The sequence below is a fragment of the Doryrhamphus excisus genome, linkage group LG7 (assembly GCF_037039965.1).
Source record: "Doryrhamphus excisus strain RoL-2023G ecotype Guam linkage group LG7, RoL_Dexc_Guam_v1.1, whole genome shotgun sequence".
In the NCBI taxonomy this organism is placed as follows: Eukaryota; Metazoa; Chordata; class Actinopteri; order Syngnathiformes; family Syngnathidae; genus Doryrhamphus; species Doryrhamphus excisus.
In genome coordinates this window covers 11,639,126-11,665,547 of record NC_136363.1, presented here as the reverse complement: position 1 = coordinate 11,665,547, position 26,422 = coordinate 11,639,126, and the positions used below count along the sequence as shown (strand labels likewise).

The following is a 26,422-nucleotide window of genomic DNA, read 5'->3' as shown; positions in this document are numbered from 1 at the left end:
AGAATCGAGCATGCGGGAAACAGGTGGTGGATGGAAGGATTGAACAGGTCCAAAAGCCACGTTTGGCCTGCAAAGGAAAGTTCATGAGATGATGATGATGATGATGATGATGGATATATCCGACATGAAGACGTACGTCTTTGCTTCTTTGGCCCTCGTGAAAGTTTGCTGCCTGGCGGAGGCGTTTATCCACTTTGCAGGAGGAGCCGCCAGCCTCGTTAGCGCTAAAGCAGCAATTATGCTTCATTTGATCTCCTCGCCTTCGCCGCTCATCGAATCAACTTCTCTTCTCTGCTCATCAGCGTCCCTCATCTTTCCCTCCCACCCCAACTCCATCACCTCCTCATCCCCTTCATCACCCTGCTCCTCCTCCACAACAATTTAGCAGCAACTCATTGAAAATCATTCACAAACAAATCCTCAACACCAAACATGGCTGCTACAACTCGCCGCATAGTCTGCGCTGTGATGCCCGTGACAAACATGGCTGCCAAATGCCCCCCTCCACAACACGGCGGCCACAATGTAGTCTACAAACAAGGCTGCCATAACACACTCCACAAACATGGCTGCCACTGCAATTTCTTTTAAGATGGCTGCTGCAATACACTCAACAAACATGGCTGCCACAATGGAGTTTCCACATATGGCCGCCATAACACTCTCCACAAACATGGCTGATCCTGCAATTTCTTTAAAGATGGCTTCTACAACACACTCCACAAACATGGCTCCCGCAGTGTAGTCCATGAATATGGCTGCTGCACATGTTTGGCAAACATGGCTACCACAATGTTAGTCCACAGACATGGCTGCTAAATGCCCTCCACAACATGGCGGCCACAATGCGGTTCCCACATATGGCCGCCATAACACTCTCCACAAACATGGCTGCCTGTGAAATGTCAATAAATATGGCTGCCGTAGCACGCCTCACAAACATGGCTGCTGCAATGTTAGTCCATAAATACCATTGCCATAACACACTCCACAAACATGGCTGCCCCTGCATTTTCTCTACATACTATACCTGCCACAGTGTAGTCCATAAAGATGGCTGCTGCAACAAACTCCACAAACATGGCTGATCCTGCAATTTCTAAAAGATTTCTTCTACAACAAACTCCACAAACATGGCTACAACCGTGTCGTCCATGAATATGGCTGCTGCACATGTTCCGCAAACATGGCTGCCACAAAGTCAGTCCACAAACATGGCTGCCACAGTGTAGTCCATAAATATGGCTGCAGGTTCTTTTGAATGTTGGTACTGTATGTGTATAAAATGGTAGAAAGGAGACGTTGAGCGTGTACTTGAAGCACTCGTAATCTACGAAGGTCAGAAGCTAACAACTCAGCCCTCGTTAAAATCCAATTAATAAAGTGTGGAATTTAAAACATCCAAATCGTCTTTGAAACCGCCACTTTATGCACCTCCTCCGCCTCCTCACCTTCACCCACTCTGGCCTTCACCTGCCTGTCCTCCCCAAGCACACACACACACACCACACACACACACGATAATAAGCTTGCAGCATTTTCTGGCTGGGCGTCCATCTTTCTAGCACTTCCTCTGCGATCTGACTTGCAAAGCTGCGAGGCGCGGCTGCAGCAGCATTGATTGAGAGAGAAAATTGCACTTCCTATTTATTCGGCTGACATGATCTATGACATGCCATAGATTTGGTTCTGTCATACGGGGGGGGGGGCGTGCCAACAAAAATTACACTGCAGTAGACTCCTGGAAAAAAAAAAAATATTCCAAGGCAGGCTGGGAAGGGAAATAATTCATGCAAATGTTGCGATGAAGAGTTCACACGCGGCGCACGTTGCAGGCCCACCATCTGTCGCCTTCTCAACATCACGCTGGCAAGCGGGTGAGGTGAACTTCATGCAGCTGATTTTAAAAAACAGAAACAGCCCTTTTTTAATTAGTTTTCCAATAAATAGACTGAGAGTTCTTTTTACTGGCTTAGTTAAAGGTGTGTGCGGCAGGCAACCAGCTCACACTCGCTGGATGCCAAATCAATGATCAAAAAGACGGCAAATGACTCATTTCATCTCTGCAGAGAATAAACAAGCTGATAGAGGAGACCATTATGTGGTCCATTTCTAGGAAACATGATGAAGTGAGTGACATGCAGTAGATGCTTGCTCTCGTTTCACTTTTAAAAGCTCTTTTTGTTGGCCTCTTGGAAACACAGGATGCTTGTGAGAACGCTAAATGTCCTCTAAAGCTGCGTGGGCCTGAAAAACATTCCTCAAACGAGCCTCCGTGAATCAAAGACTGAGAAGAGGCCATGGAACTGTAAATGCTGCACAATGCCTTTACGGGATATTTCTGGTAGCCATAACACCCATCCATGTGTTCACAAAACATGGCTGCCGCAACATAATCCTCAGACATGGCTGCCAAATATACTTCTCAAACATGGCTGCCAAAACATACACCTCAAACATGGCTGCCAAATATATTCCTCAAACATGGCTCCCACACCAAAGTCAACAAACATGGCTGCCAAATATACTCCTCAAACATGGCTCCCGCAACAAAGTCAACAAACATGGCGGCCAAATATACTCCTCAAACATGGCTGCCCAATATTTTCCTCAAACATGGCTGCCAAAACATACTCCTCAAACATGGCTGCCAAACATACTCCTCAAACATGGCTGCCAAACATACTCCTCAAACATGGATGCCAAAACATACTTCTCAAACATGGCTGCCAAACGTACTCCTCAAACATGGATGCCAAATGTACTCCTCAAACATGGTTGCCAAATATACTCCTCAAACATGGCTGCCAAACATACTCCACAAACATGGCTGCCAAATATACTCCTCACAAATGGCTCCCGTGACAAAGTCAACAAACATGGCTGCCAAACATACTCCTCAAACATGGCTCCCAAAACAAAGTCAACAAACACGGCTGCCAAATATACTCCTCAAACATGGCTGCCAAAACATACTCCTCAAACATGGATGCCAAACATAGTCCTCAAACATGGCTGCCAAAACATACTCCCCAAACATGGCTGCCAAACGTACTCCTCAAACATGGCTGCCAAATGTACTCCACAAACATGGTTGCCAAATATACTCCTCAAACATGGCTCCTGCGACAAAGTCAACAAACATGGCTGCCAAACATACTCCTCAAACATGGCTCCCAAAACAAAGTCAACAAACACGGCTGCCAAATATACTCCTCAAACATGGCTGCCAAAACATACTCCTCAAACATGGATGCCAAACATAGTCCTCAAACATGGCTGCCAAAACATACTCCCCAAACATGGCTGCCAAACGTACTCCTCAAACATGGCTGCCAAATGTACTCCACAAACATGGTTGCCAAATATACTCCTCAAACATGGCTCCTGCGACAAAGTCAACAAACATGGCTGCCAAACATACTCCTCAAACATGGCTCCCACAACAAAGTCAACAAACACGGCTGCCAAATATATTCCTCAAACATGGCTGCCAAAACATACTCCTCAAACATGGCTCCCAAAACAAACTCCTCAAACATGGCTGCCAAACGTACTCCTCAAACATGGATGCCAAACATACTCCTCAAACATGGCTGCCAAATATACTCCTCAAACATGGCTGCCAAATGTACTCCACAAACATGGTTGCCAAATATACTCCTCAAACATGGCTCCTGTGACAAAGTCAACAAACATGGCTGCCAAACATACTCCTCAAACATGGATGCCACAACAAAGTCAACAAACACGGCTGCCAAATATATTCCTCAAACATGGCTGCCAAAACATACTCCTCAAACATGGCTCCCAAAACAAACTCCTCAAACATGGCTGCCAAACGTACTCCTCAAACATGGATGCCAAACATACTCCTCAAACATGGCTGCCAAATATACTCCTCAAACATGGCTGCCAAATGTACTCCACAAACATGGTTGCCAAATATACTCCTCAAACATGGCTCCTGCGACAAAGTCAACAAACACGGCTGCCAAATATATTCCTCAAACATGGCTGCCAAATATACTCCTCAAACATGGCTGCCAAATGTACTCCACAAACATGGTTGCCAAATATACTCCTCAAACATGGCTCCTGTGACAAAGTCAACAAACATGGCTGCCAAACATACTCCTCAAACATGGATGCCAAATGTACTCCACAAACATGGTTGCCAAATATACTCCTCAAACATGGCTCCTGCGACAAGTCAACAAACATGGCTGCCAAACATACTCCTCAAACATGGCTGCCAAATGTACTCCTCAAACATGGCTGCCAAATGTACTCCTCAAACATGGATGCCAAATGTACTCCACAAACATGGTTGCCAAATGTACTCCTCAAACATGGCTCCCGCGACAAAGTCAGCAAACACGGCTGCCAAATATATTCCTCAAACATGGCTGCCAAATATACTCCTCAAACATGGCTGCCAAAACATACTCCTCAAACATGGATGCCAAATGTACTCCACAAACATGGTTGCCAAATATACTCCTCAAACATGGCTCCTGCGACAAAGTCAACAAACATGGCTGCCAAACATACTCCTCAAACATGGCTGCCAAATATACTCCTCAAACATGGCTCCCGCGACAAAGTCAACAAACATGGCTGCCAAACATACTCCTCAAACATGGCTGCCAAATATACTCCTCAAACATGGCTCCCAAAACAAAGTCAACAAACACGGCTGCCAAATATACTCCTCAAAAATGGCTGCCAAATATATTCCACAAACATGGCTGCCAAAACATACTCCTCAAACAAGGCTGCCAAAACATACTCCTCAAACATGGATGCCAAATATACTCCTCAAACATGGCTGCCAAACATACTCCTCAAACATGGATGCCAAATGTACTCCTCAAACATGGATGCCAAACATACTCCTCAAACATGGCTCCCACGACAAAGTCAACAAACATGGCTGCCACAACATACAGCTAGCAATGCTAACATGCAATTATGCACAAAAACAAATGGCTCCTTGTTTCTTTCCCATCTTATTTTGTTACAACATTCTCTGACTGCTGCTGCTCTTGATTTATTTTATTTACTTTCTTAGATTTGTTAAAATGTGAGAACAAGACACACACACACACACATGTCCAAACACACAACACCTACCTGTGTGTGTTTACAATAACAGCATCACAACCTGTCACTTTGCCTCCAACAATGTTCTTGTTCTCTTTGTTTCCACTATATTTTTTATTGCTTCTGACTTGCCTGCAGCGCATGCATCCTGGCCGTGTGTGTGTGTGTGTGCGTGTGTGTGCGTGTGTGTGCACGTCATGTTGTGTTAGCGTACAGGTGAAGACACTTTGACAGCCTCTTCAGAAGACAGCAGCAGCTCTCTGGGCCTTGTCAACGCCGTCTTTGCCTGTTAGCTTCTCTGTTCGTGTTCGTGTGCACCATTCTGCACGTATGTATGAGTGCTTGGACAGGTGCGTGTTGTGTGTGTGTGGGGGGGGGGGGGGTGTATGCATCTGCCTTGCCATTAAACGTACACTCTCTGTATGTTTTGCACAGGTTGGGAGTTTTAATTGCAGAGTATCCAAGCTGGCAGCTCTTAGCCTCAGGCGAGTGTTTGGAAACACTCACACCTGCTTTCTAGTGCGCGCGCACACACACACATTCTCACACACACACATACACACAGACACACACACAGGTCAAGCAACTGCATGCAAAAAGGAGCTGGGGAGTAAATGTCAAAGGAATGAAAGAGAGGGAGAGCACCTGAGCCCACAGACATGCACAGACTGCATAGCCGTCATTAAAAAAAACATACAAAAAACTTCAATCTGATTACTTTTTTTCCGTTCACAAACACACACACACACACACACATAAACACACACACACACACACACACACACACAATGGACCCCTCACCTCCAGTGAAGTCTTTTGTCAGCAAGGTGACAGCAGGATAAATCAGCATACATTAACTCCAATTGACACAACAGCCTTTTATTATGTTAATGAGATGCACAATTACACTAGCATGGACACACTGCATGTGTGTGTACTTGTGTGTGTGTGTCACCTAAACCAGGGGTCTCAAACTCAATTTACCATTCCATTCCACTGTTCTCAAATATCTTAATTTTTATTTTTCTGCACAAAATAAAATGAAAAATAAATAAACAAATCAAGAATAAAGAAAATCAATCAATCAGTAATAAATAAATATAATAATAATAATAAAATGGCAAATAATAAAAACTTAAGAAACCACATATAGTTGGTGGGTAGACAAATTATTTTTTTCAGATTAAAATGAACAAAGCATTATTAGAGCCCTGTAGACATGACAAAACACGACTATAGTCACATTTATACTCTTTTTATTTACAACATATTGCGCAACTGCAGGGTCTTGAGACACATGCTAACTCGCAAACTAGAGAGCTAGCGACCTAAACGGTAGCCTCCAAGTTATTTCCTTTAAACTTAAATAGCCAAAAACTTACCACTTCCACACAGATAGGGAGGATAACTATTAACAGTTATTTAACCTTTAACATGAACATTAATCAAAAGTAATAATTTTTTCTGGGTACATGATACCATACAACATCCATATCAAACTCAACATTAAACTTTCATATCAAGGCGGGGGCCTCAAACTAGTGTCAGGCCGCGTGTTTGAGACCCCTGACCTAAACAGTTTGAAGGAGGCGTGGCTAAACCAGAAACATCAACTGTCTTAAATATGGGCGCGCTGGACGTCAGTGCCAGTGTTTGTCTAGTTGGGCAAAGCATGCTGGGAGTTGTGGTGTCATTTTGTATGTTTGATTTTGTTGTTATTTCCTGTTGTGGACTCTACCCATGACCTTGACTTATGACCTTGACTCATGTTGGTGGGGGATGGGGAGCACACCTGCTTGCCATCAGAGTACCATTGAGTTCAGCTACTTGCTGTGCGTCCCGTGTCGCCGTTGTGTGGTATTCCAACTTGCTGTTCGGCTTTCTGACTAATTACGTAGAGATGTCCGACTTGTTGACATGACCTGCTACATGTGAGCCTTTAATGTGTTGACAGCGCTAGTTTTCTGTGTGATTGACAGTATTGAGAATAAGGGCGTTTAAAATAACGGCTTTACTAACTCTGTTCAGTAACGAGTAATCAAACTCAGAGAACTTGGGTGGGCGGGTGTTTAGAGCACATAAGCAATAAGGATTGGCTCAGGTTTAGTAAAATTGCGGTTTCAGCCAATCAGAGACCTTGAGTGGGCGGGTGTTGAGAGCACATAAGCAATGAGGATTGGCTCAGGTTTAGTAAAATTGCGTTTTCAGCCAATCAGAGACCTTGAGTGGGCGGGTGTTTAGAGCACATAAGCAATGAGGATTGGCTCAGGTTTAGTAAAATTGCGTTTTCAGCCAATCAGAGACCTTGAGTGGGCGGGTGTTTAGAGCACATAAGCAATGAGGATTGGCTAAGGTTTAGTAAAATTGCGGTTTCAGCCAATCACAGACCTTGAGTGGGCGGGTGTTTAGAGCACATAAGCAACGAGGATTGGCTAAGGTTTAGTAAGATTGTGTCTTCGGCCAATCAGAGAACCCAAGTGGGCGGGTGTTTATAGCACATAAGCAATAAGGATTGGCTCAGGTTTAGTAAAATTGTGTTTTCAGCCAATCAGAGACCTTGAGTGGGCGGGTTTTTAGAGCACATCCAAACAGCGTTTGCCAAACGGAAGTACAGACACTACTTTAACCTCGTTGATGTCAAAGGTAATATAAAAAGTAATAATAGTAGTATAAAAGTAATGTACATTATGTCCCCGAAAAAAAAACTTTGTCCATGTCTTGTGTGAGCAACTCAAATGCACAGAAACAGCTGTTGACTGCAATAAATGCAAACCTGTGTAATGGTACCCGTCTTTGCTGTGTGTTTGTCTGTGTGTGTGGGGGGGGGGGGGATAATAGTTACTTTTACTGGTAACTAGTTACTTTTGTAGTGGAGTAGCTCAGTTACTTTTTTTGAGAAGTAACTATAACTAATATATGGAACTAACGTGCCCAACACTAGTGATGGATGCATTCGGTTGCATCTCTGTTTGCTGTTTTCCTGTTTCCTGTTTCTTGTTTCCTGTTTCCTGTTTCCTGCTATGCTATCATCCCTGTTCTCCACCTCCCGTGGTGACTTTTTATGTTTCTCCGAGCTGTCTGTTCCTCTTGCCGTCTTTGCTATTTTTGATACGTTTTGTGTGTGGTGCCACTCTGTTGGCCCCCCCAAATAGGCAAGAGAATAATGAAAGGTATTTTGCATGGGGACAAATCAATGTCGGACTGTTCATGCTAAAATGTTAGTTAGGGGCAGAGGCGGTGAAGATCAGACTCACGTGCTGAGACAATCAGGGCTTGTTTTATGAGAGAAAAGGGGAGGGGTTATCCCTTCCTCCTATGAGGGACAGAGGCGGTGATGGGCAGACTGCCATGCCCAGACACCCAATGCTAAGTGAATCAGGTGATAAGCATGTGGAGGATTTGTTTTGGAGACTTTCTTAGCTTAAATAGATGTTGTGCATTATTCTAGCAATAACAAAATGTTTTTTCTCGGGAACTTTATTGACCCAAACTGTCACCGTGTCCTTCCGGTGCGTTCATGAACACGTCCTTGTTTCTTTCAATTGCTTCAAGAATATAAGCTTCCATTGTATAAAGTGAAACAAATATCGTGTAATATTTCTACTTCTCCCCCAAAACACTCAACTTACATTTCATTTTTGAATATTTATCAACGTTCTAAAAGTGCGGCATCTCGTCCCCATGTGGTTGATGAAGCACGGTGGCGTGACGATTATTAATACATCTAGAAATAGCAATGAAAGGATGTTTATGGTAATAATAAGAATAATACAGCTTGTGCCTTTTAAAGCTTTGTGTTGCCTCATGCATATTTTCCCTGTTTATCAGTTCGTGTTATTTTCCATTTTATTTTTATTTCGCCCTCCTTTCCCCGCCAATTATCAAACAGAATGATATCCCGTGTGGAGGAAACACAGCGTGACCAAACAGAGCGCTGTCTTAATGCGTCGTGGCGTGATGATTACATGGATGTCGCCGGCCACAAAACGGACCAGCTTCTTTATCTAATTGGACCGCCGTCTTCATTTTTTCCTCATATTTTCGCTGATGAGATGGTCATGTGACACAAAAAGCACCCGGTGGCTTAGAATGTGTTTGTTTAACTAAAACCTGGATGGATCATCTCATGGGGTCTGGTTGTTTTGGTTATGTTGACTACATCCTGATATTCAATCGTGTTTTAACTCATCTACGCTACTAGGCGAAGGTTTGAGAAGGTTGTTAAAGGTATACACACACTAAAACGCCAAAAGGAAACACACGATACCGAGTGGGAAGAGAGGTCAGCCAGGAGGCCTCTGTTTGGACCCCTGGAGGGACGAGATCCATTTTGGATTTTGGGAAGAGGGGAGCACTTCCATTGTGGCTCAGAAGGAAATCTCAGGGACAAAAGTGGAAACCAGGGGCGTTCTGAGGATGGGGAGGGGGCTTACCCCCCTGGAGATGCACAGGATATGAATGAATATAGTAGACATTCAAAAAAATTCAAAAAACAAATAAGGAACAAGAAGCGGGATATAACTTTCCCACTTTTGGACAGATTTAGTAGAGATACTCAATTGTTTTAGGCCACCATTCAATTTACACAAATACACACAATCTACACTGCTAAACCGCTGCTCAAGCTCTGCAACCATTCTGTCCACTGGACAGTCATCAATTATATCATAATCATTATTATGAATTAGCCTATTATTATTACTATCATCATTATTATTCTTCTGATTATTACTACTACTAGTAGTAGTAGTAGGCTAGTATTAGCCTGCTTTTGCCCTTTTTTTCCTTAAAAAAATTTAAAATCAATAAAGTCAATAAAAAATATCAAATTATTTTTTATTTAGGGGGACTGAAGCTCACCTAAAAAAATAATAATAAAATAAAAAGCTTTAATGACTATCATTACTATTTATAATAATTTATTATTTATTATTACTACTACTACTAGTAGTAGTAGTAGGCTAGTATTAGCCTGCTTATTGGCTTGCCTTTTAGCCTGCTTTTGCCTTTTTTTCCCTTAAAGAAAATGTAAAATCAATAAAGTCAATAAAAAATATAATTTTTTTTTTTAGGGGGGCTGGAGCTCCCCTAATAAAATAAAATAAAAAGCTTTAATGGCTATCATTACTATTTATAATAATTTATTATTACTACTACTAGTAGTAGTAGTAGTAGGCTAGAATTAGCCTGCTAATTGGCTTGCTTATTAGCCTGCTTTTGCCCTATTATATGAAATTTGTCAGAGATTTTTTTGTAAAAAAAAAAATCAATTACAAAAATCAATAAAAATAGGCCTAATGACGCCACTGGTGGAAACGTTGACAATTGGCCATGTTTGTGTTTGTTTATTTAGTCACTTTGTTAGCTAGCAGGCCTCTTCTTGGCCCCCAAGATGGACGGGACTGTTCCATTTTTATTGTGGGAAGGTGGGAACACTTCCGTCATGTTTGGAGCGTCTTTCCGTGATGACCATGTGTCCAGGTCGTGTTAAATCAGTATTGTGTGTATTGTATTGTGTGTGGGCATCAGTCAGCACATTAGTGCTACCCTGGTGAGTGTGGGCTTTCTCCTTCGTGCCATCTCTTTCAGGCGCCTGTGTTTGTCTTGTCACCCCCCCCCCCCCAGCCCACCGGGCTTTGGGCTGTTAACCTCGCAAACACTATCGCTCATCACGGCACACAACTCTCAGTTTAAGAGCTCCGTGGGAGGAATCCATCTCCTTTTTAGCCTCTTTTTATTTCTCTCTTTGCGATTCCCTTTTCAAGCGCCGCCTTTTTCTTCTCCTCCTCCTCTTCCTTCGTCTCGTCTCTTGATCCCACTTTCTAATCTCTCCTCACAAGCCTCCTCTGCAACTTTCTTCTCGCAGCTATCGACTCGCCGCCTCCTCCTCCTCGCTGCTGCCGCCACGCACTCCGTTTGAAGATAACGCCGAGCTCTCTGCGCCCCGCTCCCCGAGGCGCTACTGTACTTTTCCTAAATGAGGAGACGCTTCCACCTGAAGCGTTAAAGAAGATGAGTGTGCTTATTGTTTCTTAATGGCGCTCATAAGTCACACTTTTTGCACAAACAATAACAAACGGTGGAGCTCAGAACAAATGTGGAGAGGAAGAGGCCACGTTATGAAGTCATGGAGAGGAGTAGGACACCATGGGTAGTCGCTGATTCATCTGCATAGGCCACTTCCTGGTTCATGGAGGCCCTGGACTACACCATTTGGGATTCTGGAGTGACTCATTATGACTCAAACAGAAACAGTAAATAAATTAGGGAGGGGGTGTCCAAAAGTCACGAAGATGCGTAGTGCTTCGTGTGAACGCATTCAAGTGGAAGTATAAAAGTATGCCTTTTGAGACACTGAATTTGTTTTTCTTCTTTTTTTCCTGGTTGGGGTCTGTACCAATTTACATTTTAGGAATAGGGGAACGCTTCCATCATGACTCAGAAGGAAGTTTGATGCGCAAAAGTGGCAACATAGAGCGCTAGCCACGTTTGTGTTTGTTTATTTGATTAGTTTGTTAGCTAGCAGGTCACATCTTGGCTCAGTCGAGGAACTGGACTGTTCCACTTTGGATTTGGGGAAGCGGGGAGCACGTTTATCATCAGTTAAAGGGAAGTTTGGTGAAGAAAAGTGGAAACATTGAGGGGCAGCCATGTTTGTGTTTATTTTGTTTAGTTTGTTTGTTAGCTAGCAGAACACTTCTTGGCTCCAGTGAGTCAGTTTGTTTGCTAGCAGGCCTCCCCTGCTGAAAAAAATAGACCAGCTAGCTACCAACATGACCAGCTTACATTGTCTTTCCATGCTGATATGCTGGTTTGGAGACCGGTTACCAGCATGACCAGTATATGTTGTGTTTCTGTGCTGGTAAGCATGCCTGGTCATCCAGACCAGCATGACCAGCATATGTTGAGTTTTTGTGCTGGTAGCTGGTCTATGCTGGTCTGGATGACCGGGTATGCTTACCAGCACAGAAATACAACATATACTGGTCATGCTGGTAACCGGTCTCCAGACCAGCTACCAGCACGGAAACTCAACGTATGCTGGTCATGCTGGTAGCTAGTCTATGCTGTTTTTTCCAGCAGACTCTTCTTGTCTCCATTGATGGACAGGACTGTTCCATTTTGGATTTAGGTAAGGGGGGAGTACTTCTATTGTGATTCAAATGGAAGTTTGATGAACAAAAATGCAAAACTTGAGTTGCTGCCATGTTTGTCTTCATTGTGTCTGTTTGTTAGCTAGCAGGCCTCTTTCTTCTCGGGGTCCTAGAGGGACTGGACTGTTTTAGTTTGGATTTAGGGAAGGGGGAACGCTTCCATTGTGACTCAAGCAGCCAAAAGAGAAAATAAACAGTAAAAAGATATATATATATATATATATATATCCAACGTAGTGCAAAAAAGGTCTCCTCCAATTCCGTGTGGAAGTGGTCAGTTTTTGGCTTCTTTCTTTGTCCTTCTCCCCACTCCATTTCTTAAGTTTAGAATAAACTAATTGGAAGCTAAGTAGCGGCTGCATGGCGGTCGAGTGGTTAGCACGCAGACCTCACAGCTAGGGGACCAGGGTTCAATCCCACCCTCGGCCATCTCTGTGTGGAGTTTGCATGTTTGCATGCGTGGGTTTTCTCCGGGTACTCCGGTTTCCTCCCACATTCCAAAAACATGCTAGGTTAATTGGCCACTTCAAATTGTCCATAGGTATGAATGTGAGTGGGAATGGTTGTTTGTCTATATGTGCCCTGTGATTGGCTGGCCACCAGTCCAGGGTGTACTTGCCTCTCGCCCAAAGACAGCTGGGATAGGCTCCCCGCGACCCTTGTGAGGATAAGCGGTAGAAAATGAATATATATATATATATATATACATGTAGTATTTGTGTTGTGTGCTTGTTAGCTAGTAGGCTACTTCCTAGTTTACCGATATGGCAAAAGATTAAACAGATGGGACTTTTTCATTCTGCTGTGGGGGCAGTTTGGGGTGTCCATTGGTGTCAAAATGACACAGACCAAATAAATTCTTCCATCTGAATTTGGTGCAGGTGATTATGGGCGGTGTACGGTGCAAGAGAGAAAAGGGGACAGAGGATGAGTAAATTGGGTCAGGTGGAGAAGTTAAGACGTGTAGCATGGAGGTGATGGATGATTGTGGAGGAAATGAGGAAAGTATGGGAGGGTGGGGGGGGTCGAAACTTTAGTGCTGTAAGCCACAAGAGACAAATCAGACCCAACGCAGCCATCGACCCGCCTCTCGTTTGGGGACCACAACACACCCCCAGTGTGTCGTTTGTTAGCTATGAGGGTGAAGAATGAGTCTTCTTCCCTCGCCTGGAAGTGGACTTCCTCAGCCAATCGGGTTGATTCTTCACCTCTATGACTTTTCATGTACAGGCGCTTTTACGACGTTTGGTTTTACAGCATTTTCTTCATTTCATGACGTTAGGTTTCCCAACTGCGGTTGGTGTTCCAGTCGTCCATCATGGTTTCATGGCATCAAGAGATGCTTAGGAGGAGGATACAGAAGAAGCAAATGTCAATATGTAAAGGATGGCTTTGTGTTCAATGACACAGTCTGCTTATGGCCGCTGTCTGTTTACTCTATCAGTTTCCCTCCAGAGGAGCTCTGATGGGCTCTTCTCCTTCCCTCTGGCTTAATACTCACTGCAGTGTGTGTGTGTGCCTGTGTGTGTGTATGTGTGAATATGTGCATGTGCATAAACATTGTTCCCGGTCTCGCTCTGCAGCTGTGTGTGTGAGTGCATGATATTATGATTTGTACTATTTTAGGATTGTTGGTTGGCCCACGCTGCTTTTTGCACGCATATGTGTGTGTGTGTGCGTAGGACGGAGGGATGACCGATATGCTTCCAAGGACGGGGAGGCTGCGGGGGCTCTGAGCATGGTGTGTGTGTGTGTGTGTGTGTGTGTGTGTGAGCATGCACGTGAATGAGTGAGTGATATTTGGCATGGCAGTGGATGGCAGCGAGCATACGCTTCCCCCCGCCAGCACACGAGACGAGAAGAGAAGTGTTGCTCTTTGCAGTCAAAGTCTCCAATAATACCCACAATGTGCACAATGCTTAGTGCAGGCATTCAGAGCATATGATCATTCTGATGCATATTTTCCACAGCCAGGCTCTATCAAGTTGAATGCTTATTACATTGGAGCATATCTGCTGACTTGTGCGTGAAATGAGGGCGAGTGGGGCCCACCAGGAGAACACTTTATATTGTTTCACCATTATTTGGTACCTTCTTTTCCTCAAGCAAAATGCAACAAAAGACTGGGAAATGTTTTTTTCATCGACAGATGGTCTTTGTTTTATGGCATTTCCTTTTTACAGCATTTCATTTTATGATATGGGCTGCACGGCGGCCAAGTGGTTAACGTAGCTAGGAGACCCGAGTTTAATTCCACCCTCTGCCATCTCTGTGTGGAGTTTGCATGTTCTCCCCATGCATGCGTGGTTTTTCTCCGGGTACTCCGGTTTCCTCCCACATTCCAAAAACATGCTAGGTTAATTGGCCACTCCAAATTGTCCATAGGTATGAATGTGAGTGTGAATGGTTGTTTGTCTATATGTGCCCTGTGATTGGCTGGCCACCAGTCCAGGGTGTACCCCGCCTCTCGCACGAAGACAGCTGGGATAGGCTCCAGCACCCCCGCAACCCTCGTGAGGAAAAGCAGTAGAAAATGAATGAATGAATTTTATGATATTTCACTTCGCTTATGAATTTTTTTAATGCATTTTGTTTTACACCATTTTGGCTTATGGCGTTTCACTTTACAACATTTTGTCATTACATCTCATTCATAAATATTCATTCATTCATTCATTCATTTTCTACCGCTTTTTCCTCACGAGGGTCGCGGGGGTGCTGGAGCCTATCCCAGGTGTCTTTGGGCGAGAGGCGGGGTACACCCTGGACTGGTCGCCAGCCAATCACAGGGCACATATAGACAAACAACCTCATTCATAAACAGAAAATGTTAAAATGTTAAAATGGAAAAAAAAAAAAATTTCATGTAGTCATGATTTTTTTTTCATGCACGGGTAGCCCTCGTTTTATGACGTTTTGTTTTGTTTTACAACAGGCGTTCCTTGTTATGTGCCATTTTGCTTTATGGCATTTTGTTTTACACCATTTTGGCTTATGGCGTTTCACTTTACAACGTTTTGTGATTATGTCTCACTCATAAACAGAAAATGTGAACTGAAAAAACATTTTTTTCATGTAGTCATGATTTTTTTTCATGCACAGGCAGCCCTCGTTTTATGATGTTTCGTTTTATAACGTTTTGTTGTGCCAGGTTTCATTTTACAGCATTTCGTTTACACGAGTCAGTTCTCGCATTTCATTTTACACCATTTTGGTTTATGGCGTTTCATGATACAAAGTTTTTGTGATTATGGCAAAAAGGTTATTAACAAAAACTGAATCTCAGACAAAATGGAACAAAGAAATATTGCACTGGGAAAATTTTTTTTATATACTAGAAGTCCTCATTTTATGACGTTTCATGACATTTTTTTTGTTCTACAGCATTTTGCTTTATTATGTTTTGTTTTACAACAGGTGTTCCTTGATATTTTGCCATTTTGCTTTATGGCATTTTGTTTTACACCATTTTGGTTTATGGCATTTCACTTCATGATGTTTTGTGATTACGACGCACTCATAAAAAGACAATGCAAAATGGACCAAAAACGACATTTGACTGGGAGAATGTTTTTTTTTTCATACACAGCCTGCCCTCCTTTCATGACATTTGGTTTTTATGACATTTCATTTCATGGTGTTTCAAGAGTGAATGCAGAGTCTCAGCACACCTGAAGATTCCCAGGTGCGTAGGAAGCAGGCGTAGCCAACAAAGTGTTCAATAGAAGGTTCCCGCACACTGTGTCGCTCTCGTTCATCAGTTTATTCAGGTAACGTTTCGGTCCGTTTGACCTTCATCAGACATATTAAAATGACACTTTATGAGATGTTGTCTCACACAAAATTTCACTAAATATTGTCTGAGATTGTCAAAGAAAAGGAAAGTGAAATGAGACATGCTAAAAAAAAAAAGAGGCAAAGACATGAGCCGCTTGTGTTACTCAACCATCATGAAGGATAAAGATGGCATCCTAGAACATGTGGAATAATCTGCTCCTATGAAACGGACAGTGATAAGATCATCAGCAGGGCGGTGGTATCGTTATAATCATCAGCAGGGCGGTGGTATCGTTATTGAAACATCAGCAGGGCGGTGGTATCGTTATTGAAACATCAGCAGGGCGGTGGTATCGTTATTGAATCATCAGCAGGGCGGTGGTATCGTTATTGAATCATCAGCAGGGCGGTGGTATCGTTATAATCATCAGCAGGGCGGTGGTATCGTTATTGAAACATCAGCAGGGCGGTGGTATCGTTATTGAAACATCAGCAGGGCGGTGGTATCGTTATTGAATCATCAGCAGGGCGGTGGTATCGTGATTGAAACATCAGCAGGGTGGTGGTATCGTTATTGAAACATCAGCAGGGCGGTGGTATCATTATTGAATCATCAGCAGCGCGCTGGTATCGTTATTGAAACATCAGCAGGGCGGTGGTATCATTATTGAATCATCAGCAAGGCGGTGGTATCGTGATTGAAACATCAGCAGGGTGGTGGTATCGTTATTGAAACATCAGCAGGGCGGTGGTATCATTATTGAATCATCAGCAGCGCGGTGGTAGCGTTATTGAAACATCAGCAGGGCGGTGGTATCGTTATTGAATCATCAGCAGGGCGGTGGTATCGTTATTGAAACATCAGCAGGGCGGTGGTATCGTTATTGAAACATCAGCAGCACAGTGGTATCGTTATTGAAACATCAGCAGGGCGGTGGTATCGTTATTGAAACATCAGCAGGGCGGTGGTATCGTTATTGAAACATCAGCAGGGCGGTGGTATCATTATTGAAACATCAGCAGGGCGGTGGTATCGTTATTGAAACATCAGCAGCACAGTGGTATCGTTATTGAAACATCAGCCTTTCCTGCTTCTTTTGCCAGTCCGTCCTGTCCCAGTGTGCATCTCTTCACCTTTGCTCCCACCTTTGCTGCATCACCTGCAGCTCATTGCTTATGGATGTTTAACTGACAGCCGCGGTTGCCATGGCGACACACATCCAGTTGCCCGTCTGGATGGCGGATGATTGGCCAGACGTGGCGCATTGACACACACGCACACACAGAGCGGTGTGATGATGGCTGTCAAGAGAACACACCCGACTTAAGCCTGAGGGACTTGAAGATATTGGTGAAGTGTGTTTAAAGTGGCATTAAATGGCATGCGGCCCCCTGTGTGTGTGTGTGTGTGTGTGTGTGCACAGGTTGAATAAAACAGGTTAAAGTTCTCCCTTGACCTCTGACCTGAGCAGAAAGCGCTAGAATAAAAAGGTTCAAAAAGAGAGCAGCCAGCTCTCATGATTGAAATGGAACGTGGCCCGCTGTCACGTCTGCTTCCTGTGCTGGTTGGAGGTTTCAGGTGCTCATTTACCCCCGCTCTTATTTCCTAATCTCTCACTCCCTAATTTGCTACCTTGCTTCCTATTCTCCGGCTTCCTCTCACCCCTCCTTCGACCCCTCATCCTCTACTTTCTGCATCCTTCTTCGGGACCTTTCTCCCTCCTTGCCTTCCTCCCTTTGTCCCTGCATTCTCCCTCAGTACTTTTTGGGGTCCTCCATCCTTTCCTCTCAAACCTCTTTTGCTCCCTTCTTTGCTGTCTCACCAGCTTCCTGCCTCCTTTCCTTCTTTGCTCACTCCTTCTTGCTGTCTTACTCACCCCACGCTCCTTTACACACTACGTAATGGACCTCGACCTCCCGTCCTTTCCTCTTGAACCCCCTTTGCTCCCTCTTTTGCTCTCTCACCATGGCATCTTGCCTCCTTTCCTTCCTCTCTAGCTCCCTTGCCTCCCACCCCTCGCTCCCTTACACACTCCTTTTTTTTCATCCTCCATCTCCCCTTTGCTCCCTTCTTTGCTTCCTCTCCTTCCCCCTCGCTCGTTCTCGACCTCCCAGGCTTTGACCCACTTTGATGGTGAATGGCTAGTGGGGGTGGAGGGGGGGGGTGGCTTTTGTGAGATAAAGCCATTTGCTGTGGATCATTCAGGGAGCCATGCCATTTTTCTGCACATGCACCCCCCCCCACCAGCCCCACTACTTTGAGGAAGCGAGTGTGTAATCTGTTAAGTGGGTGGAGACATATGGATGCAAAACAGCCACTGAGAGGTCAAAATTTGCTGTGTGTGTGCGCGTGTACACGTGTGTGTGTGTGTGTGTGTGTGCGCGCGTGTTCGTGTGTGTGCGTGTGTGTGGACAGATAAATCTCCATCTCGTGTGTCATATTGCACACACTTCCTCCCTTTTGGGGACAAAAAGTCTTCAGAGTATCAATAATTCATCTGAGGGTGAGGGCAAAGGACACGGCGGGTGTGGGGACGGGGGGAGGGGGGGGCACGACAGGTTAAGGTTGTGTCCTCCTCCTGGGAAGGATGCTGAGTGGATCCCGCAGAAGTCCAAAACCCACACGAGGTCTCGCATGACGCCTCCGTGTCCTGCTTTGTCTTCTCGTCTTTCTGGTCTCCTCCAGCGTTTTCACCATGAAGACACGAGGGACACACTGCGTTTAGAAGTCAATCGGGTTCTCGCTGTAAGATCTAAGCTACCTTCTAAGCTACCTCAAACATGTCGGATCGGAGCAAAGTGGATAAAAATCAATAGCGTTCTTGTTGGATCAGGTCTTGTTCAACTTTAGTAAGGTTCTTATTGGATTACACACAAAATCAATAGGGTTCTTGTTGGGTTTGATAATATTGTCCAAAATAATCAAAGCTGGAGACTTGATAATATTATCAAAAAATCAATAGAGTTCTTGTCGGATTAAGGGTTAAGGATTCAGAAGGGTTCTAGATCACGTGCGACATGAATGGAATTCCTGTTGGATTTGATAATATTGTCTGACCTTTGACCCCCGGAAGGAATAAGGGTGGAAATCATTTGGGTTCTTGCCCAGAGAAGGCGCTCGGGGAAGCTTTCTCTCTCTCCCTCTCTGTACTTGACCTTTTTTATTTTTTCCTCGAACACCCCCCCCCCCCATCCCCTCCTCAAGTGTCCCCCTGAAAGGACTAAAGAAGCTTTTAGTCTCCAAAATCATCTTGCTTTATTCATCGTAATTGGCGGCTGATTGCAGTCATTTGTGTACACTTGTCATGTCATTCTGGAGGTCCTTTTAATGCTGGGGGGGTGGGGGGGACACACACATCCTTGTTAACCGTGTTTATGGATTTATGTTTTCTCTGCTTGTGCTCATCAGCGTGTGTGAGTCAATTTGTCTTTAAATTGGGAACGCTAATGCTAATGTGGCTTTTGGTGAGTCACTGTTGGAAGTGTGTGTGTGTGTGTGTGTGTGTGTTAAGGGTGGGGGGTCTGTAGGCTAAAAAATAGGCGTTTTTGTGAGGGAAGGCCATTTTTCCATCAGAGAGATGTGATCAACAGACAGTGCTGGGAGGCACCACAGTGGAAACAACGTGTGTGTGTGTGTGTGTGTGTGCAGAAGGACAGCATAAAGTAGTCTGAAGGATGAGAGGGGATGAAGCCCAGCGAGGGAGGGGGATAAAAGCATGAGGAAGGTTAGAAGGAGAGAAGGCAGGAAGAGGACAAAGTGTAAAAAGACCTCCTCTTCCTCATCTTCTTCATGCTGCTTTGTTCTTGTGACAAGGCGACCCCTTCCTTATGCAAACAACATAAACATCATGCAGACAAATGACAACAATGGTGTGCACATTTAAAGCAACAGTAAGTAACATGCAGCACAAGGCTAGCGATGCAATGTTGAGATGCTTGACGAGTATCAGTGCAACACGTAAAAACAACATTCTGTCTTTACAGACTACTTGTACGCCTACTGTACTTAAAGCAACAATAAGGAACATCTTGTAGCACATGGCTAACGATGCAACTAAAAGCTACAATAGGTAACATATCTGGCTCCAAATGAAGGCCTTTAAAAACATCCAGATGCTGCACTGGCTGGCCTCATGATGAGAATCTCCTGCATCTCTTCTTGTAATACAACTGGACCAGCCAGGACACCCCTAGCATCAGAGAGAAAGGTTATTGTTCTGACTTAAATATACCCCACAAGACATAAAAGTGCTAATTTTAGCACCTGCCATTCACTTAGCAACCGCTCTTACATACGGCAGCTTTAACACATTTCGGGTCGTCTTGGAATTCCACTGAAACGATAGCCGCACACCTGAAGTGGAGATGATGAAGTCGCGCACTAGCTAACAGGTAGCGATGCAGGAATAGCCACTGAGATACCTATTGATCTGTCTCTCTATCTAGCGAGATACCTATCTATCTGGCTATCCACTTGTCTAGCTAGCTAGCTAGCTACCTATCAATCTAGTTATACATCAGTCTATCTATCTAGCTATCTATCTAGCTAGCTAGCTAGCTACCTATCTGGCTGTCAACCTAGCACGATACCTAGCTAGCTAGCTAGCTACCTATCTATCTGGTTATACATCAGTCTATCTAGCTAGCTAGCTAGCTACCTATCGAGCTGTCCATCTGTCTGTCTACCTAGCAAGATACCTAGCTAGCTAGCTACCTATCTATCAAATTATACATCAGTCTATCTAGCTAGCTAGCTACCTATCTATCTATCTAGTTATACATCCGTCTATCTATCTAGCTATCTAGCTATCTAGCTGGCTATCTATCTATCTAGCTATCCATTTGTCTAGCTAGCTAGCTAGCTACTTATCTATCTGTCTAGTTATACCTCCATCTAGCTAGCTAGCTAGCTACCTATCTAGCTATCAATTTGTATAGCTAGCTACCTATCAATCTAGTTATACATCACTCTATCTAGCTAGCTAGCTAGCTAGCTACCTATCTAGCTGTCCATCTGTCTGTCTACCTAGCAAGATACCTAGCTAGCTAGCTACCTATTTATCAAATTATACATCAGTCTATCTAGCTAGCTACCTATCTATCTATGTAGTTATACATCAGTCTATCTAGCTAGCTAGCTACCTATCTATCTATCTAGTTATACATCAGTCTATCTAGCTAGCTAGCTACCTATCTAACTATCTAGTTATACATCAGTCTATCTATCTATCTATCTATCTAGCTATCTAGCTATCTAGCTGGCTATCTATCTATCTAGCTATCCATTTGTCTAGCTAGCTAGCTAGCTACTTATCTATCTATCTAGTTATACCTCCATCTAGCTAGCTAGCTAGCTACCTATCTAGCTATCAATTTGTCTAGCTAGCTACTTATCTATCTAGTTATACATCTGTCTATCTATCTAGTTAGCTAGCTAGCTACCTATCTATCTAGCTGTCCATATGTCTGTCTACCTAGCAAGATACCTATCTAGCTATACATCCGTTTCTATCTAGTTGGTAGCCATCTTCCTAGCTAGCTCTGTGTACCTAGCTATTGATCTCTCTATCTATCCTGCGAGCTACCTATCTGTCTAGCTATTGATGTGTTTATCTAACTAGACATCAAACATCCGACATGTTTTTTTCTCTGCTGTGGGAGGAAAGACCAAGCTACCAATCTACCTAGCAATCCATCCGTCTATATATGTATATCTGTTCATCCATTTATTTGTTTGTCCATCTGTATATCCATCTCCCTGCCTCTACTCTTGACAGGTATGTGTATCTACTGTATGTCCCCATCTGTCCATTAGTCCATCCATCTGTCCATCGGTCTATCCGTCCATCCGTTTACCAATTATCTATTTATCCAGCCATCCATCTGTCCATCCAGCCATTCATTTATTATTATCCATCATCTGTCTATATGCATCTGTCCATCCATCATTTATCCATCCATCTCTCTATCTAGTATCTGTCTGTCTTCCTGTGTCTGGCCATGCATGTATCTATCTAGCTATCTATCTATCTGTATGTGCATGAATGTATGCTTGCAGCACACTGCCACCTGCTGGTGATGAGCAAACAAGCCTAAGGAAAGGAGGTCTGCCTTCCTATTTAAGAGTATTTAGTTTCGGCGTGGAAGATCTGTTTGGTGCTGCGCGTGATGTGGAAATGCGATGCGTCACCTTGCGGCGCAGACGCTTGACAGCACGGAGGCGTACGTTTGTTTTATTGTTTAAAAAGCAAGATGAAGGATGAAGGAGGCACCGTGACCTTGGAGTAGACTACAAACTGAAGGAGAGGCTGGTGATGAAGTGAAGTAGTTCTTGTTGCTAAGAGATCAGATGGGAAGTTTTGGAGTAAGAACTCATTTGAAAATAAGAATTTGGAGAAATACCTCAGCTGGGGAGCAATGAGAGTAACTCCTGAAAGGAACGATGATGGATGGGCGTGTTTCAGGGTTGATGGTCTCATCGCTGCAACGTAGAAACCAACTCTTCACGTTTTCTCTTTGTTGTTTTAAAGCTTATTTTTAAACTCTTATCTTGCCTTACCAAGTATGAGGACAACGAGGTGTGTAAATTAGAACTATTAGAAGACAGAGAGGCAGCGAATGCCTTCCCTCAAAGAAAGAAACGTCTTTCTTTGAGGGGAAAGCTTCTTTTGATGTTTCTTTCATACTTTTCATATTTTATTTCATACCTGCATAAGGATTAAGCTCACTGTTTTCATGTACTGAAGAGTCAATCTTCTTCTTTTTTGTGTCCCCTAGAGAAAGAACGTCTCATCTCCTCCGGCCCGTCCACGGGCGCCATCGTCGGCGGCATTCTGGGCACCCTGGTCGTCATCGGCGCCATCGTGGGTCTCATCTTCTTCATCCGCAAACGCCAGGAGGACGCCGAGTGAGTCATTTGAAACCAAAGCCTGAGGGCAATGGGGACTCAATGAGGGGGAAGTGGTAGAGGACTGATGGTAGCTACCTTCATGGGGTGGCGGCTATTGGAACGGGTCGCTTTTCGCTAACAGACTTCTTGCTCTTAACGGTCACGCTCGGCTCGCACCAAGTTTGACGATTGTCCTTCTTTCTCGTTCAATCAGCGGCCCCCCCAAACACAAGCCCCCGCCCCCGGTGAAGAGCAGTGGCTCCACGGAGCTGGTGAGTGAACACAGGCTGTCAATCAATCAATCAATCAATCAATCAATCAATCGATGAGTGACTGTTGTCGTACACACGGGGAGTCCATTGAGAGCTAATAACGTTGATGGATTCTACTTTAAGTGTGTCAACAATTAGCGTTGAAAGGACTCAGCAGCTGAGCTCATCTTCCTCGCAGCTCAACAAGCCGTCAGAACCACCTGCCGCCACGGAGATGGCGCCGCTCAGCCCGGGGGACGTCTACTACGAACCCACGGGGGGCGACACAGTCAGGGTAACACACACAGATATTATTAGGCTAATATTCTTATTAATAAGCTCATATGACCTATGACCTACTGTACATAGAAGCACTATAGTTAAAAAATCATCAGGGTTCTCCCCTCCCATACGACCTTTGACCTCAGCTGCATTCATAGAGGGGTTGTAGTTCCATACCGTATGTAGAATATACTCTATAGAACGCATGCTACGTATTTTCATGTCATTATGGTTGACAGCGGCGTTCTGTGCATTTGGTTCATCCAACAGAAATCCGGCAGCGGTGAGACGTCGGGTGCCCTGAACGGGGGCGGTCCCCCGCTGCCGGACGACGACGACACCGACCTGGCCTCCGCCAATCACGAGCCCGCGCCGGCGGCCCACATTGCTCGTGGCGAGAGCTTTGTGTCCCCGGCCATGTACGTGTGAACCCCGCCCACCGGCCGCCGCCCCCCTCCTCCGGGGGCACCAGGAGGACCACTCCCTTTGGACTTATTCGACTTTTTAACCCCACACACTTTTCAGTTTCTCATGCCGGCTTGTGTGACCTTTTAACGGTCCAACCGCAATAGCATGACGCGTCTCGTTTTGGTTGTCGTGGCGCCCGTGCAGTTACCAAGACGCCTCCCGCTTTTATTTGCTACCCGGAGGACCAGGTGACGTCATCACCTGTCACCTAGCCACAATCCATCGTTATTTTCTTTGTGTTTTGTTTTTGTACTTTGCGCACACACACACTAATGTTCAGGACATCACACGGAATGTAACACAAGTCGTGCATGTGCACGCACCGGACACTTCATTAGGTACACCACCTGCGGCAGGGGTCTCAAACTCAATTTACCTGGGGGCCACTGGAGCTAAGGTCTGGGTGAGACTGGGCCGCATCAGGTTTTCCAAAAAAAAACAAAAAAACGCATTTATTAAAAACAGAAAATTGAATAAACTTTGCTTTGGTTCCGATTTTCTACAAGAAAAGCTCTGATAAAACATTCCACTGTTCTCAAATATCTTACTTTTTATTTTTCTACACAAAATAAGATAAAAATAAATAAACAAATCAAGAATAAAGAAAATCAATCAGTAATAAATAAATAAATATAATAATAATAATAAAACGGCAAATAACAAAAACTTAAGAAACCACATATAGTTGGTGGGTAGACAAATTATTTTTTCAGATTAAAATGAACAAAGCATTATTAGAGCCCTGTAGACATGACAAAACACGACTATAGTCACATTTATACTCTTTTTATTTACAACACATTGCGCAACTGCAGGGTCTTATGACACATGCTAACTCGCAAACTAGAGAGCTAGCGACCTACACAGTAGCCTCCAAGTTATTTCCTTTAAACTTAAAAAGCCAAAAACTTACCACTTCCACACGGATAGGGAGGATAACTATTAACAGTTATTTAACCTTTAACATGAACATTAATCAAATGTAATAATTTTTTCTGGGTACATGATACCATACAGCATCCATATCAAACTTGCACGGGCCGCACTAACATTAAACTTTCATATCAAGGCGGGGGGCCTGAAACTAGTGTCCTGCGGGCCACATTTGGCCCGCGGGCCGCATGTTTGAGACCACTGACCTACGGCGACCCAAAATGCAAAAATAACAATTCATGCTCAACTTCTGGAAGGTATCAATCATCATTTCATTGATTTCCATACTTAGGTGTAAAAATCAAGAAATAATAATGAAATGAATGAAGTTTTGCTTACCTTGTTGATCTGTTTCTAATATTTTACTGCGCTAAAGTAGATAATAATGCACTACAAGCACAATCATAAACACATATTTCAATCTTTTTACAATCCATTTGATCTCTGTGTCCCCAATGAAGTGCCCGCCGAGCGTATGGGGGGTAAATACTGCCATTACACTGGATGTCAACATGCTACCAAATGACCAATATTGTAAATAGTACTGCTCATATTGTTGAATAATAATAATGATGAATAATTGTCGTATAAAAACCAAGTATATACATATAGAGTACAGTAGTTGTTCTCAGTGCCTCTGTGGCCGGGATGGGGGTGTGGTCCAAGTGTTTTTAACCGAAGTGGTCGTAACAACTAAAAAAAAAAGTGTGCTGACCATGTAAAAAAGCAATTGTAATGAGTGTTGATGTAACCGTGCATGGCATGATGGATGGCTTCTTCTTTCCAAATCTTTTTTCTTTACGGAAAAGGAACATCAAGCACAAATCTGAGTCAACATGACAGATTTTTGGCATTTTTTAAATTTTATTTTATTATTTATTGAAACCACACATTATCAGGATCCATTTGCAGCCTTTAGCTATTTTTTTTTATTTTATCATCCCTTATTTTATGGAAAATATCTTTTCAAATCTCCAAAAAAGGGATTCTTTGTGCTGCTGTTTAAATGCCATTGGTTAAAAAAGGGACTTTTTTGTGTTGACTTTGAAGTGTGCACCCTGCGTAAAAACACCAGTGCACGCAATCCAATGTAAGGGTGTCCAAAATGCGGCACAGGGGCCCTTATTGGCCCGCAGCTGGTGTTTAATTGGCCCTGTGAGATTTATATGATTAAATATCGCCGGACTTTTCTGTGAGTGAGCGTGAGATGGAAAAGACAATCTTGACAAAAGCAACATCAAGCACACAAAGTGTGAGGATTTATTAGCGGTTAGCTAATCCCCCTCCCAAAAAAAAAACGGTGATAAAAGGCCCCGGTCGTGTTTTTCCGCATGAATCCGTCACACTTTTTCCATCACAGAGCCACACGTGCCTTTCTTTTACTTGCTTTTTTTTTTACTTTTCCATTTGATCACAGCAACACAATCAGCGTGAAATCCAAGCAGGTTGACACTGGAGATGTCTTTTTCTTGGTTTCTCTTCTCACAAGGTTTGTTTTGTGAGCTTTGGTGGGGGGATGGGGGGGGGTTAAGATGTTGTATGTATGTGTTTTACAGGTCATT

The 26,422-nt window shown here is 43.8% G+C and overlaps 1 protein-coding gene across 1 annotated transcript in view; it reads left to right on the top strand.

Annotated features, from left to right (window-relative positions):
* The window catches only part of pvrl2l (PVR cell adhesion molecule related 2 like), a 137,034-nt gene extending 110,612 nt beyond the window's left edge, over nt 1-26,422 (top strand). The window contains exons 7-10 of the mRNA XM_058047573.2: nt 22,815-22,944; nt 23,141-23,198; nt 23,377-23,472; nt 23,730-26,422. Of these exons, the coding sequence (XP_057903556.2) occupies nt 22,815-22,944; nt 23,141-23,198; nt 23,377-23,472; nt 23,730-23,888 (443 nt within the window). The 3' untranslated portion in view covers nt 23,889-26,422. The remainder of the gene's footprint in view (nt 1-22,814; nt 22,945-23,140; nt 23,199-23,376; nt 23,473-23,729) is intronic.